Below are 16,330 nucleotides of genomic sequence, written 5' to 3' on the forward strand. Positions count from 1 at the left end.
GGCTAACCAATCAAAAAAAGCGTTTCTGAAAACAAGATCAGTAATAGCAATCATGACAGAAGTAAATGTCTTAATCAATATACAAAGATTTTCCAGAAATGAAAACATGTAAATACGTTAAAAAAAAAATATTTATAAATTTTGATTTGGTCACCACGATTTCATTGCTAGCTTTTACAGAACACTATCTCTATATCATACACTATAACAATCTTTGACCCTGTCATTATTGTAGGCAGTAGTAGCCTTTTGTAAGGAGAATGAAAAGTACAGTCAAACCAGGTTTCAAAGTTAGGAAGAAATTTATACAGAAATAGTATTTATTAATAAGATTTTGATTTATGTCTCATAATGAAGCTGTACACTGAAGTCAACAAAGCCATGCACCTCATAATTTTGGCAAACAGAAGCTAAACTCATCTTGTTTGTATTTGAATGAGGTTGATTTCAACATGGGGTTTGTTAACTGCAGTGTAAAAGAAAAGGACTTCCCTAATTGGTTTGACAGCAGCCAATTGCAGAGAATCTAGTAAATAAAGTCAGTAATGGAAAGTTCAATAGAAATAAAATATACCGGTATATACATTCGGCCTAAAAAAAATTTCATAGGCTAGAAGGAAAAATAATAACCCATGCATGTGTAATGTAGATAATGGCTCCATTAAACAAAATGGCATGTTATTAGTGTCGTCGGGTAATCTGTAGAATCTGAATAGGTTATCAAACATTCCTAAAGCACATTTTAGTCCAATAAGACTGAGTTGCTTATAAAATCATAAAAATGGACTTGCCATCAAAAATTGTGTGCATCTTATCAAATATTGTGTATATGTCATCAAATATTGTGTGCATGTCATTAAATGCAGTGTATATGTCATCAAATGTAGTGTATGTGTCATCAAATATTGTGTACATGTCATCAAATGTTGCATACAATAAGGAATCTATGTGCAATTTAATAGAATCAAACAAGAATGTTGACAGAATATACTAATATGGAATGTATTTGTATCAGAAACATTTTGTGTATGCAGGACTTTTCACAAAATTTTGGCAGCTTGATTTTTAGCTCAATAATATAATAATCCACATTTGTTAAAAATGTTTTTCTACACAAACTAAATAAAACAAAATCATATAATAGTAAATATACATAAAGTGAATATGACAAACAATTTTAAATGTCAAATATAATACAATGTATTTCATTATGGGTTGAGTGTAGGAAACTAATTATTGCATAATGGAGTGGGTATATAGCAGGTGACATTAATTGTAATTTATAGGGATATCTAGAGGCAAAATGTACACAAATCCTTAAATCAATGGTATCTAAAATACATTTGCAGTTGAGCACAGCACTTGATGAAAGCCCCCACCCCCCCCCTGAATAGCAAAAATGAACTGGGGGAGGGATCAGCAGACAATGTGTCAAAGGTTGGGAGCAATGGACATTCAATATGCATCCCATAATAGTATAGCAACATATCTGAATGTCACATACTTCCATATGCTGGGACCTTTACCATGACCATCATAATTATTTTATTGCAGTGTAGCTGTGAAAGTGAAAGAGTGTCATATTAACATATCTGAATGTGACTATCATACTTCCATATGCTGGGACCTTTACCATGACCATCATAATTATTTTATTGCAGTGTAGCTGTGAAAGTGAAAAAGTGTGATATTAACAAATTTGTCAAACTAAGTCTAACCTAAATGTAAAGTCAGTCGTCATTGTGGATATATGTCAACCATTGTCAGGGAAGATGGTTACTGCGTTCTCATGAGAGCAAGTTGTGCTTGGTATAAAAATAAGGATCTAACAATTTTAGTATTTTTATTAGAAGGGGTGTAAATATAGCAGCCACTGGATAATGTGAACAATTTGATCCCCAGATTCCATATCCATGTTCTTTGTGTGCATTCTGAACAAAGCAGCTGATCACGAGTTTTACGCATACTGTAAAAGGGTTGATTATTCACTGGGTTTTAATTTTGCTTATTTCGCCGACTGGAAAAGGCGCTAAATTAAAACCCAGCGAATATGTAAAATTTAGCATAGAACACATTATCAAAATGGTAAAACCGTGAATTTAAAACCCACTGAAAATGATAATCAGCAAAATTTAAACCCAGTGAAAATTAGTCATTTTACAGTATAGGTTTAACAGCCGAAATATTCCACTCAATGTTGTAAGAGACCTACTATGAATTAAGTTAAACATCAATGCAGATGACCATGGCACTCCAATGTAGTTTAGGATCCAAATTATCTTCCGAATGGTGTGATGGTATTTATGTTTTGTGTTGAATATCTTTTTTCTTCTGTCATAAAAGTCAGTTACGCCGGTGCTGATACCCTCTTATAACGGATTGAAGCTACTATTTTTAAGCCCCTTTTACACTGACTTGACATGTCAACACCAGTTTTTTTTTTCTTTTACATAAGTGCTTAAGTGGCTGAAAGGTGATGTCAGTGACGGACCTGTCGTCGTTGAGTTGACTCCAAGTGGCTTTAAGTGTAGACAGTTTCCTCGTCTTACAGGTGCTGGAGGTGGTATCGCCATCGTTCATAAAACTACCGCAAAAGTAAATACATCGTGCTCGCAAACATTTTCATCGTTTGAGTGGTTAGAGATCACTGTTGATTCAAAACATGGACGTATTAGGTACATTCTCATGTACCGCCCGCCTCCCAGTTTTTCTAATAAACTGACATTTAATGGATTTTTATCGGATTTCTCGGATCTTCTAGACATTTACGTTTTGGATACTACACCAATCGTCTACCTTGGAGATTTTAACATTCATTTTAATAAGCCAGACAATCGTGACACCTGCAGATTTCTGGAACTTTTAAAAATGCATGATTTAGTGCAGCTAGTAGACAAACCTACTCATCGTTCTGGTAACATTTTGGATTTAATTATTCGTGAGAATATTGTGTTATCATTGGAAGTGAACCAGGCCGCAGCAATCTCTGATCACTATCCCATTTTCTTTAGTTTGTCAAATCATCATGATAATACATCAAATCGTACCAAAATTACTTATCGCTGCTTCAAGAACTTTGATAGGGATAATTTCGCATCTGATCTACTCGAATCTGGGTGTACTAGAACAGTTGACCAGGTAGATTCTACAGCTAAGTTACGTATTTTCAACACTGCTGTATCGGAAACGCTTGACAAACATGCCCCCATGACTGAGAAGACTGTTCACGTTCGTGTGGCCGAGCCGTGGATAAATGTTGATATTTACCACGCCCGCACTGAACGCCGTAAAGCTGAACGGACGTGGCGGCGAACTGGTTTAACTGTCCATCGCCAAATCTACAAATCTAAACGAAATAAAGTTAATGATCTTATTGATGTATCACGTAGGAGTTATTTCGCTGATAAGATCGCGGATTGTAATGGTGACCAAAGAAAACTGTTTTCCATCGTAAATGGTCTTCTAGGCTCGACAAATAATTTGAATGCGTTGCCGATTCACGATAACAAAATAAATTTAGCGAATCGTTTTAGCATGTTTTTCGTGGATAAGATTAAGAAAATCAATCAAGGACTAAATCTAAATTTATTGAATGGAAACCGTTTTAACGAACTGCACAAGTTCTCTGGTGATGAATTGAAATGTTTTGAACCAGCCACGGAGGATGAAATAATTAAAATTATAAAAAAAAATCGTCGTCGGTTTCGTGCGATTTGGACTGTTTACCCACTAATATATTAAAAGATGAAAAGATCCTTTCTATCCTGCTTTCACCTATAACAGATATCATAAATGAATCACTTCGCACTGGAAGTGTTCCTGAGAAATTGAAATGTGCGCTGATTAAACCTCTGCTCAAGAAAGCATCGTTGGATTCAAACATGCTGAAAAATTATCGACCGATTTCTAATTTGTCTTTTATATCTAAAGTCCTTGAACGTGTCGTTGCATCCAGAGTGAAACAACATTTAGAGAATTATTCGTTGTATGAAGAGTTTCAATCAGCGTATCGGACCGCACATAGCACTGAAACGGCTCTTTTGCGGGTCGCTAACGATGTACTATGCAGTATTGATAATTCTAAGAATTCAGTTGCTCTCGTACTTTTGGATCTTTCAGCCGCTTTTGATACTGTGAATCACAGGATTCTCATCGATAGGTTGAGATCAAATTTTGGTTTAAATGGTCTCATCATCAAATGGTTTGAGTCGTATTTGAGTAACCGCATTCAAAAAGTGAAAATTGGAAATGTATTTTCTGATATGACGTCTATATTAGAAACCGGTGTTCCACAGGGCTCCGTCTTAGGGCCATTATTGTTCTCAATGTACATGCGTCCATTGGGCGAGTTATTGCGACGTCACGGCGTAAAATATCATTTTTACGCCGATGACACACAGATTTATTTATCGGTTTCTGAAGATGATCAAATTCGCGCCCGGGTGATACTTCAGACATGTATTCAAGACGTTAGCGATTGGATGTCTTGTAATTTCCTACTTTTGAATGTGTCGAAAACTGAATTTGTGTGCATGTCGTCTCGGAGATTCTCACAAGACTCGTGTCCTTTGTCTAGTATCGCAATTGGTGAAGAATTGGTTAGTGCTTCGTCAAGTGCTAGAAACTTAGGTGTCTTGTTTGATTCGCAGCTATCTATGGAAACACACATTTCTACTATTTGTAGATCTGGATATTCCCATCTAAGAAATATTAATCGTATTCGTAAATCATTATCCCAATCTGATACTGAAAAGTTGGTACATGCATTCATATCTTCTCGCTTAGACAGCTGTAATTCATTATTGTCTGGTCTCCCTGTAACTAAGATAAAACCTCTTATTCGTGTACAAAATGCAGCAGCCCGCCTTGTCACTCGTGCTCGAAAATATGACCACATTACAGACATTTTTATTAAACTTCATTGGTTACCAGTTGTACAAAGAATCAATTTCAAATTACTTTTACTAGTGTATAAATCTTTGTATGGTTTTGCCCCAAATTATCTATGTGAATTAATCGAATTTTATGTACCTAGTCGTAGTTTAAGATCTGAATCAAAGTTTCTTATTAAAACTCGTCAGGTGTGTAGTAAAAAGTCCAAGGTGTTATACAAAGACCGTGCTTTTGAAAATTTAGGTCCTAAACTTTTTAATGAATTACCTCTGTCTGTTCGTTCTAGTCCTTCAGTAGACATTTTTAAATCCAGACTGAAAACGCACTTATTTAAATGTGCTTTTAATATTTGACTGATTGTTTATTGTATCAGCGCCTTTGATCTTCATATGTTGGAATTGTTGCGCTTAATTAAATAAAGTTATTATTATTTATTATTATTATTTATGTAAATGACACAAAAACAAATAGAAATATCAATTTTTGTGATGTGCCACTAGACAGTGAATCACTTTTGTCTTCACAAAAAATTACAGCAGTCTAAAATACCTAAAACTGGTCATATCACACCTCAATTGCTTTATGACAACATAAGACCAACATAAATTACATCCATCAAACAATTTTGGCCTCTACAACGCAAATCTGTTAAAAGGATGAACATACAACAAAATTTACATTCCAACTAAGAATGCATTATGGATGTCAATATTGTAATATTTACAGTCTGTAATTTGGAGAATCTAAAATTGATAATGGAATCAACAGGACAGGACAGATGAGAGAGAGACAATGGGCATTCAGAAATGATCAGTAACACACATGTAGTGACTTGTATTCAGAGTAAAACCTGTCTCAACCGAACCTGATGCAGACATGAATATTTCATAAATGATCTTCTAACAATTCTCCATAGACATGCTTATATTGGTATAAAGACTGCTAAAAATCAGACACCTTTGAAAATCAAATAATTATCTCACTCCCTCTGGTGTTCAGCTTAAACAAGTTTCACTGAAACGGTCCCTCTGGTGTTCAGCTTAGACCGGTTTCACTAAAACAGTCCCTTTGGTGTTCAGCTTAGACAGGTTTCACTAAAACAGTTCCTTTGGTGTTCAGCTTAGACAGGTTTCACTAAAACAGTCCCTTTGGTGTTCAGCTTAGACAGGTTTCACTAAAACAGTCCCTTTGGTGTTCAGCTTAGACAGGTTTCACTAAAACAGTCCCTTTGGTGTTCAGCTTAGACAGGTTTCACTAAAACAGTCCCTTTGGTGTTCAGCTTAGACAGGTTTCACTAAAACAGTCCCTTTGGTGTTCAGCTTAGACAGGTTTTATGAAACGGTCTCTTTGTTCAGTTTAGACAGGTTTCACTGAAATGGTCCCTTTAGTGTTCAGCTTAGACAGGTTTTACTGAAACGGTCCCTCTGGTGTTCAGTTTAGACAGGTTTCACTGTATCAGTCCCTTGGGTGTTCAGCTTAGACAGGTTTCACTGAAACGGTCCCTCTGATGTTCAGTTTAGACAGGTTTCACTGAAACAGTCTCTTTAGTGTTCAGCTTAGACATCATTGTATTAATCATTTATTTAAAAAAGATGAGAGTCAATCTATTAGCAGACATTTGGCAGACATCTGTAGGCGGAGTCTTCAAGTGCATAATTCATGTATCCTAAATGGCGTAAATCAATTCATTAAGCCAATCCACACAATGCTTTGGCAAGATTTTTCAATCATCATCCACCTGAACGTACTTCCTAATATATTTACACACACTCCGGTATGCTAACAATCTAATCTGTAGGATTATAACCTCACAGTGCTTTCAACCTTTCAAGCAACTGCTGCGCATCAGACGCATCCTCACACCCCTGCATGTTTTCCTTGTCATGGGTTTTCCCTACCCCTCTAGTCCTTGACGATTTGGGTGTGTCACTATTGTTAGTGTCGTTTGCCTGGAAACCTTGAAGTAATTGCCCTCCAACGCGTGATCGCGAGCGCTGCAACTGTTTCCGTCGTTCAGCTAGTTGAGAACAAGAAAAGAAGACAAATTTGAATACTGTGGAATACTTTATTTTCGCTGGAATTAAATTTTCGCTGAAAAGGCTTTTTGGGCGTTTTGTATGGAATTTATTTTTGCTGATTTATGATGAGTTTAATGTGAAATATAGGAAAAAAAGTTTATTCGCTGGATTTTATTTTCACGGAATCATCTCTTCAGCAAAAATAGCGAAAATAAATTCCAAGCGAAAATAAAGTATTCTACAGTATTACAGTTATTAAATCACATATTGCATACACAATAAGATAATTTACCATCACCTATGGATGAAAAAACAACTTTTTTATTATTACATCCCACTGAAAAGTTATCAAAGTTAAGCTGGTGATCGAGACAAATTTACTAGTATGTTAATCAAAAGCAATCAGGCTAAACATGCTACTGTAAAAATAGGATCCATATGGTTGTTGATGAATCCAACTGCTAAACAGTTAGTAGATAACCTGTTGGAGTCAACCGTGATACAACTGATTAAGTTGTAAAGAAGCAAAATGTTCTCAGTACACAACATTTTTTAATGTGCACTGAAAATTTTGTATGATCTATAACTATTACAGTTAACCCAGTAAAATAAAATAAAAATCTAAATCTTTTTTTTTTTTATATTTTCTCCAACAACTAAGTCATTTTATTTCAAAATTTGTCCAAAAAATATAGAAATATTCATAAAAATATAACAAAATGTTGCCAAAAATAAAAATAAAAGTGCTTAAAGGGTTAATGATACTACTAGAAAATTAACAAAAATTGGCCTAACACGTGACAATACCAGCTTAGATTTGATACAAGTATTATAACTAGTTCTAATCTCTAATCAGTAGGAACACTTTGGGAACCAAACCCAATGTAACAAGAGGGCTGGGGAGACAGGAGGTGGTCTAAACTAAGCTACATTGATAGTGTAGAAAGATATTTTTTGAAAAAAAAAATAGAATAAGAAGTTTGAAATAAAATGCGAGAGCTGATGAGATAAAGTATGAAATTTAACAATCAGATAGACATGTTGCAATAGCTGGCATGCAAATGCAGATATAAATAAAGTAATTCATTCGATGGTGAGAGCATGCTAGGATGGTGTTTTACATCAAAGGGGCCGATACGTTGCTTCCATGCTGGACAATGCATGTATACAAACATGCAGCAGACATAGGAACTATGCAGCGCAGGAATTGATGTAGTAATGATGGGAAGAAGTAGGATGGGAAAGCCCTTATTGTGTACATTGATGAGACACCAGCTATTTCATTACTACGTATCTATGAATTAGTATTAATAGCTACCAGCAAAAATATGCCATGCATTTAACAAATCAAGATGTGCTGACGAAAAAGGATGCCAGAGCTAAATGAGAATTGGAAATATAAAAAAAAAAAAAAAAAAATCGCTGTGAATCTGTGCAGATGATGATGACTTACAAATCGTTGTCATGGTAACAAAAGACATGGTGAGCAGAGACAGAAACAAGACATTAGATACTTAGTATGAAAACAAACTTGTTGTTGCAAGTGGAGCATTTGGACATCCATGATTGGTCTATCAAAGACAAGCAATATGATTCCAGGGGTGAGATACATGCTAGTGTACACAAAATCGTTCCTGTCTATAATTTTGTAAATTGTCCCAATAGTCCTAAACACAATGGATTTTAAAATATAGCAAGAAACGCAAAAAAAAAATGTAAAGTATTATCTATTTTTCACAGAAACATGTTTCACAAGATTTATTAACAAAATATATAAATTTTTAAGGGGGATCAAGACAATTTTAAATCTTCACTACTTTATACTAAGCATATGTGCAATGCATAAATGAAATGTATTACCTATTAAGTTAGGTACATTTGTTTTTTTTAAATTTGTAACTATATCACCCAATATGAATGAGACAAACTGGAGAAAATATAATCACTGATTTTTTTTTTTTTTTCATTTTGGTATTGTAGTGGCACGAACCCATAAATATAAAAGACCACATCATCAATTCTGTTTGAACTTCTATGAAGAGTTTACTACAATAGTGACATACATGTACAACTATTTACTGTCACACATTAAAAATTAATAAATGCAAGGCCAAGAATTTTATCTACCAAAACACTGTTAAAACAAATGTTTTAGAAACCATGTCAAAATTTTTTTTTTAGAACCAGTAAGGGCAGCATTACCCTGAAAACACAGATGAAGCGCACTTAATAAATACCACCTCATTTTAAAATCAAAATGATTCATTTACACACCATATAAACAATAAGTAGAAGTACCACATAATTTCCAATAAACCACCCTAACCACTACAACTAATACAGCCACAATTTACCATAGTATCGATGCTCTGAAGAATCAAGGGGACACAGGGAAAGACTATTTACAGTTGGGAATCTAAGAAACGTACTAACAGTTGTAGAATTCAGCCATCAATTCACATGCCCTGCACTTATAGCACCAAATAAAGGCCATCTGTCTAGTCTATTTATACAGAAGAATCCAGAGTCATTACTATGATAGACTAAGAAGTAAATCTGACAGTCCTTTTTTGGGGATATCAGCCAAACTGTTTTATCATAATGAATTACGGGTATTTTTGTTTACGCAACTTTGCCCCCCCCCAAAAAAAATACACGTAATTTTTTACGATAGAAAAGTTTAGCTGAACAAGAGGCTACCCTTAAAAAAAGACCATTCATCGAAGTATGCAGGCAATAGTAGACAGATGGCAAGCATGCATGTGGAAGGTTGGTCATTGTAAGGTTTAATGGTGGTAGAAAGATGACCATGACACATTTACAATTTATCCCATAAGACCAAATCTGGGTGCTCATAGAATTAATATTAGTATCAATAAATGTGACAATTGACAACAATAAACAAAAAATAGCTAACATTTCCCATATACATCATAATACATTACGGGAGGGGGGGGGGTGTAAATTTTGAAAAAAAACCCTAAATTTACTACATTTATTTATGACAGAGGAACATAGCAAATTTATGCGACATCACAACCTGTGTCTTACATGTTAGAAGTGCAGGCTATCCCTTTCAAGTCAATTCTATTCAAGCGGTGAAAGTATCACCCACATGGATGATTACAAGAGTACTTACCGCCGGCAGCTCTAGGCGTACGTTTCCTACCACCAGGTCTGTTGAATGCAGTACCAGTCTGTAGGGCTTGTAACAAATTATCCATTACACCTTCCTGGTCATCATCTGAAAAAAATTAAGTTCATACAAGACTTGAACCAACAATACAATGCTACGCAGTGAACTACAAGAATACTGCAAAGAATGTACTCAGGCAGTAGCCATATCTAAATCCATGCAATATACATTCTCATTTTCTGTTCTGTTATATAATAGTTCCTGAAATTATTTGTTATGTCACGAGTCGTAAAAATGTTGTTTTTTGTGTTACCCCTGTCAATGATTCATTCAGATAAATAAACAGCTTTTTAATTAATACTGCCTGAAACTCTATAATCAACCACGTATAGAGAAAGCTATAATTCAAACCAACACATAAATGTTTGAGTATAGTAACCTGTATTCATATCCACAAGTGCTTTCTTCACATTCCTTTCCTTCTTCTTTCTCTCAGCCTCTTCTTTGGCCTCTTTCAACCTCTGAGTTCTTTCCTCCGCTTCTCTAATCTTAACATTTTCTTTGTGTGCTTTCTGTAGAAAAAGAATATTAGTTGAATGTGAGCTCGGACCGGTTATATTCTCCCTACTGATTTTAATTCACCAAATTGATATTTGACAGTATATTCCTGTTTAACAAGAAGTTTAAAGGATGCTGTAAAATCTGATAAGCTAAATTTAAGTCAATGTCCAATATTTCCCATACTGCATATCTTCAATGTCTTTATGTGAGATAGTGGTAATCAAAATAATAAAACTTATTATAATTTTTATCTCATCGGCTCATTTGGAAATAAAAACAAAGTAACATATTTGGTCACGTTGTTACAGCCTCCAAAAGCACATCGCTTCAGCATAGTGGTTATTGACTTATTAACACCAAATTGTTTAACATTGTGTGTATAATACAAGAAGTATGATAATCCTGTGTAAACAATTCTCTCAGCAATGTTCATACAAACAGGGGAGGGGGTGTCATAAATGCTGAACGCAGAGTCGTGTTTTGTGTGCGTGTTGTGAAAATGAAAGTGGCATAAATCATTATGGGCAAGCCAGAGCTTAAAAAACAAAAGTTGACGGTAGGCATTTCACAGACATTTTAAATTTACAAAACAGCTGCTTCTAGTATTGCTTTTACATGAATGTCATTTTTGGGGAAAACAAGTTGTCAACTATAAAGATCAGCTATTTACATGTATCTTACTTATACCTGGAGACGATCAGACACAGATTGATCAATAAACACAATTATAAAACATTCATGTGTAAATTATACTGAAACTGACAAAAACTATATAGCGCCACCAAGAGTTTAAAAACAAAGTAATTGATTATTTTCAGTGCTTGATGGCTCTCTAAAAATTGTGCACATATCGGTATATTGAAGCATAAAAAAAGCTGCATGTAATAGCATCACCATCAAGAGTTGAAAAACAATGTACAAATGTATTTGATTATTTTGTATGCTTTGCTGCTCTCTAACTTCCAAATAACTTTCATATAAATTGTGCAAATAATGAAACAGAAACAGCATGTACCAGTACCGTTAAATCTGTATTAGAACCCAAACCTGTTCGTTTTAAACAATTGAGACCCCAACAATTCTCCACTTCTCATATGTGTAGATCCCCTCTGTTGCATTGTTTGCTGCAACGTCTATTACAAATTTTACAGTAAAAAAGCCACAATAAGTTGAAGAAAAACAAAGTAATTGATTTTTCAATACTTCGGCGGCGCCATCACAAGTAATTTCTTGGTATTTCAATTTTATTCCAGAACCATTCCAAACCATAGACCCTATAATAGCAAGGTTAAAGTCAAAGCAGACAAGATAGAGAAGGGATTCAAACAATAAGACAAAACACGTACATAGAAGTCCATCCTGAATTGATTAATATCAGCAAAGAACTCTTCCGTTGTCACTTTCTTGACATCAAAAGTATAATACTCTCCTAATTGAGAGTAAAGCTGGTGCATCTTTTTGTACATATTGTTTAGAACCTCGTACTGGTCTTTGGCAGCTGATATGAATTCGTAATACAAGTTAAGGACAATATAAACTGAACACCAAAAAGGAATTGATCCCATATGATTTTTTTGTGATAGACTGACAAGTAAAGACAGGATTCTAGATTCTAGGTTCAATCTGGATTTGACTGTAATGAAACATAATTACAGAATAAAACTTCACCACTCAACAAAAATAAAATAAAACAACAGCATTGTTTACTGCTGTTGTTATTAAATACACATGTTTTAATTACTGGTAAACAACTTGTGAGGAAATGTGTTCACAGCAGATCACAAGCTAATTAGAATAAGTATTAAGCAACATTTGTTATCAGAAATTTGCATACTGGTTGCTAAAAATGTGAACAGTGTAACGGCTTATAGCATGAGTTGTTCTGAGTCAAAACATAAACAATCCTACTCCAGAGAGAATTGACTGATGGCATGGATTGTTGGCTATAAAAAATTAAGGAAACAGCTGTAAAGTCAAACTCATAATCATATCTCAGTATTCACTGTTGATTACAGATGTGCTAAAATGATGCGCAATTCCACTTTTAGATTATACTATATGCAGCGAGTCAGTTAAAATCTGGTATCCAACATTACATCACTGTTTTCCGGTGACTTTAAAGCGTGAGGGTAGCAACATGCGTACACGCAGGAATTGAGTCCCAAGCGATGATAACAACACACACTAAGAACGCAAAGGCTCATGGGTAAACGCTTGTTTGTAAACAATGACACGCTATGGCCACCTGAAGCATACATAGGTGAAGAATCCCCCGCTTTAAGAAGTTGCTTATTTCAATACTTAGTCTAGGTATTGTGGCATTTGACGCAACATTAATATAGACTTACTGAATGAGTTGACACTGTGGACACATTAAGTTTTAACTGTGCATAGTGAATATAATTAAATATCAAAATAGAGAAATGAAATACCAATGACAATTGACAGTGCTTTCACAGTGCCGTTCTACAAACCCTACACAGTGTATAGGTGCTTTTATTTTGCTTTACAGAAAAGGATATTTTCATAACATCACCAAATTTATCATTCCCTTCAGGATTCTGTCGGAATGATTTCAAGTCTGTCTCCACCTGCTTCACTGATTTCCCCATTTCATGAATATTCTTCTGAAGATTTTCGTCTGAAACTGAAACAAAAAGCAATAAACAGTTAATACTACAGTTCACTGAACAAAAAATTCATTTTTCGAAACATATTACATAATTTTAAATGGTCATATTGACCACGCCTAGCTACTTGTCCTTCATAGCTTCCTTGTATGCATTTGGACTACTGAATGGTTTAACTCTGTGATGAAATCATTGTTTTAGCATTGATAAAAAGTCATTATTTAATGAATCACTCAGCCAAACATTTTGTAGGGCTGTTAAATTTCTGCATTTTGACTAGTTAAGAGGCATCCACCTTGAAATCTGTAATGATGACATCATCCATTACTTCATCACATTATGCTAAATTTTGAGTTAAAAATACATATTATGGAATACAGACCTTTAGAGGCTCTTTCAACATGGCTAATTTCTTCACCAAAGTCTAAAAGATGCGGGTGTTTGGTTTCTACAGTCTTTGCTAGGAAATGAAGCAATGTGGTTTTCTGATCTGATGACTTTGTATTAGATAGCTGGAAAAATAAAACATAATCAGTGATACCGTAGTTTCAATCAACTGAAAACTGTCCAAAAGAGAAAACTGCTTTGTTGTAGAGATTATCTATACAAGCAAGTCAAAAAGAGACTGGACTTGAGAACAAAATAATTGCAGTGTTTCTGTCACTGAGATGATTGAAAACAACATCTAAGGACAATAGTTAAATGCATTCATTTTTTTTTTAATAAATGTTTTTGTGCCAGGCGACAGTTCCGAATATTGAATGTCACTGTTGTCTCTCCTGACTTTTTTTTCTATGTGCAAATTGCAAGTGCTAGTGCTGACACATAGTGCATTTTGCCACAGAAGTGATATTCATGTTTTGGACTACATGACAGAGCTGTGTGGCCATCTTCCTATCAAATTTTAATATGCTATCCTGGCGTCAACCAGGCTGGATCCCCAAAGTTGCATTTGTTAGTGAATGAATCTTGGCCAGTGAAATTGGGTCTGTGGAACACTAACCCAGGGTAAGGGGTAAACCCTTTTGATGTTCAGCCCAAGGTAGGATTTGAACTTGGGTCTACCGATCATGTGTCTGATGTGACAACCACTATGCTACCAGTGACCGGTTGCATTAATTATTCACTGGGTTTTAATTTCGTTGTTTTTGCTGATATAGCTGAAATATTTGACTCACCTTTGTAAGATAATTAAGTTGGAAGCCAATAGACTGAGCATTTCTAGAACCTGCATTCATGTAATTACCCAATAATAAAATAAGCTCTAACATTTCACCAAACTTTTTGCTATTTTTCATTTCTTCACATGCTTTTGTTGTTGCAACAATATCCTGTGGGGAAAAAAATTCAATAAGTGAATCTAAGGCAAAGGATAGAATGTCAACAACAATTGTTCACTTGTGCCTGCACAAGTGTGAGTTTGTAAGGACATGGAACCCTTGAGCTTGATATAATTTTAGGATTCAGGGTGCTCTGCTCTCAGTCAATCGCAGCCTGTTTATTTCTACCAATTAGCTCACATCTTTGTCAACCAATCAGCTTATTTTCGCCAGCCAATCATAGACAGCTTGTGCACACGAACTGTAGCGTCCCTACCTCTTTTGTTTTCTTTTGTTCAGCAGTTTCATTCATTATTTTTTATGCGTCACTGCTCAAGCATTGTATTCTCTTCGCTCGTTATCCCACCACCATCCCCTTCCCCCCCTTATTTTTGGCTAACTTTTTCCCACCAGCCTGGGCATTGGATTTCATCCTGACCCCCATTTCAAGGTTGGGCGGCCTCATACAAGTTTTCCTCTCCTTCTTTTGGATCCCAAAATCCATTGCTCAGGGGGGCACGTGCTGTCTTGGTGGGAAGAAGTGGGCCCCCTTCCCAATTTTGTAGTTTAATGAATTGTATCTTATTGAATTGTAATTTTATTACATGTAGTTTTGTGGTTTGTGTCTGTAAGTCAGTTTTTGCTCAATAAACTTGTCTTGCCTTTTACTTGTTTACTGCGTGGAGTGTCTTTACAAATGCAGTTTTTGAAGAAGTTAATACTTGGAGTCTGGCAGAAAGGGGTTGTTTTTCATAAAAACACACTGACAAGACTATTTACCAGTAATATACCGTAGACACATGGTCTCTGCATGCAGCTATTCCAGGTAAATACTAATTTAGCTGGCACAATATTGACAGAGAGTTTCGCATTGAAATTGCAGCCACTTGTACTTTTAAAATTCTCAACACAAATTCAGATGTGAATGTGCACATAGATCTGATTTAATTTTAAGTATAATCTCCATGAAAAGATAATGCATAGAAACTAGGGGAACCAAGAAGTGCTATGGTACAAGAATATTTCATTAAGGATCACATGAATGTTTTTTATTATTATTAAACCAGAATAAAATAAAATTGGTCCACAACACAATGACATTGTTTTACATTTCAGTACTTACAGGTTTAATATCACTGACAACTTCTCCAAACTTCATTTTAAAATTCATAGACTGTAATCTTGGTACCAATCGTTTGATACTTCCAATCTGCAAACAATACGACAATACGTCAATTTCTACCTAAAGTAGGGTAGTACCGTATGTTACATGTTTCAGTGAATTCTTGGCTCTCATAACAACTTTAGAACACAATTTATAATAAATAATAAGTATACAGTTGCATATATGATAATAAATACTAGTTGGAAGGCCTCTCACCAATGAAACAGTGTGAGTTTATATTCTCACAAATGAAACAGTGTGAGTTTATAATCTCACCAATGAAACAGTGTGAGTTTATATTCTCACAAATGAAACAGTGTGAGTTTATATTCTCACCAATGAAACAGTGTGAGTTTATATTCTCACAAATGAAACAGTGTGAGTTTATAATCTCACCAAAGAAACAGTGTGCGTTTATAATCTCACCAATGAAACAGTGTGAGTCTATATTCTCACAAATGCAACAGTGTGAGTTTATATTCTCACAAATGAAACAGTGTGAGTTTATATTCTCACAAATGAAAGTGTGAGTTTATATTCTCACAAATGAAACAGTGTGAGTTTATATTCTCACAAATGAAACAGTGTGAGTTTATATCCTCACAAAT

General features: G+C 34.9%; 2 protein-coding genes across 2 annotated transcripts in view; one reads left to right on the forward strand and one right to left on the reverse strand.

Annotated features, from left to right (window-relative positions):
- Positions 1-2,245: 2,245 nt before the first annotated feature.
- LOC146746637 (uncharacterized) lies at positions 2,246-3,741 on the forward strand. The gene is made up of 2 exons (XM_085498256.1): positions 2,246-2,297; positions 2,456-3,741. Exons 1-2 carry the CDS (start codon positions 2,246-2,248, stop codon positions 3,739-3,741), a joined length of 1,338 nt encoding a protein of 445 aa, XP_085354382.1.
- Positions 3,742-5,373: 1,632 nt separating this feature from the next.
- The window catches only part of LOC102808568 (protein diaphanous homolog 2-like), a 62,965-nt gene continuing 52,008 nt past the window's right edge, over positions 5,374-16,330 (reverse strand). The window contains exons 15-22 of the mRNA XM_085497831.1: positions 15,681-15,767; positions 14,417-14,569; positions 13,621-13,750; positions 13,131-13,255; positions 11,955-12,119; positions 10,487-10,619; positions 10,051-10,155; positions 5,374-6,910 (exon numbers count right to left, since the gene is read on the reverse strand). Coding sequence (XP_085353957.1) covers positions 6,702-6,910; positions 10,051-10,155; positions 10,487-10,619; positions 11,955-12,119; positions 13,131-13,255; positions 13,621-13,750; positions 14,417-14,569; positions 15,681-15,767 — 1,107 coding nt within the window. The 3' untranslated portion in view covers positions 5,374-6,701. The remainder of the gene's footprint in view (positions 6,911-10,050; positions 10,156-10,486; positions 10,620-11,954; positions 12,120-13,130; positions 13,256-13,620; positions 13,751-14,416; positions 14,570-15,680; positions 15,768-16,330) is intronic.

Source organism: Saccoglossus kowalevskii, chromosome 4 (assembly GCF_978046115.1).
Source record: "Saccoglossus kowalevskii chromosome 4, keSacKowa6.1, whole genome shotgun sequence".
Classification (NCBI taxonomy): domain Eukaryota; kingdom Metazoa; phylum Hemichordata; class Enteropneusta; family Harrimaniidae; genus Saccoglossus; species Saccoglossus kowalevskii.

Bases quoted from the DNA above. Each gene is read 5' to 3' on its own strand.
- LOC146746637 (XM_085498256.1), top strand. From the start codon at position 2,246: ATGGCACTCCAATGTAGTTTAGGATCCAAATTATCTTCCGAATGGTGT. The intron at 2,298-2,455 runs GTATTTATGTTT...CTTTTACATAAG, and splicing joins ATCTTCCGAATGGTGTGATG to TGCTTAAGTGGCTGAAAGGT.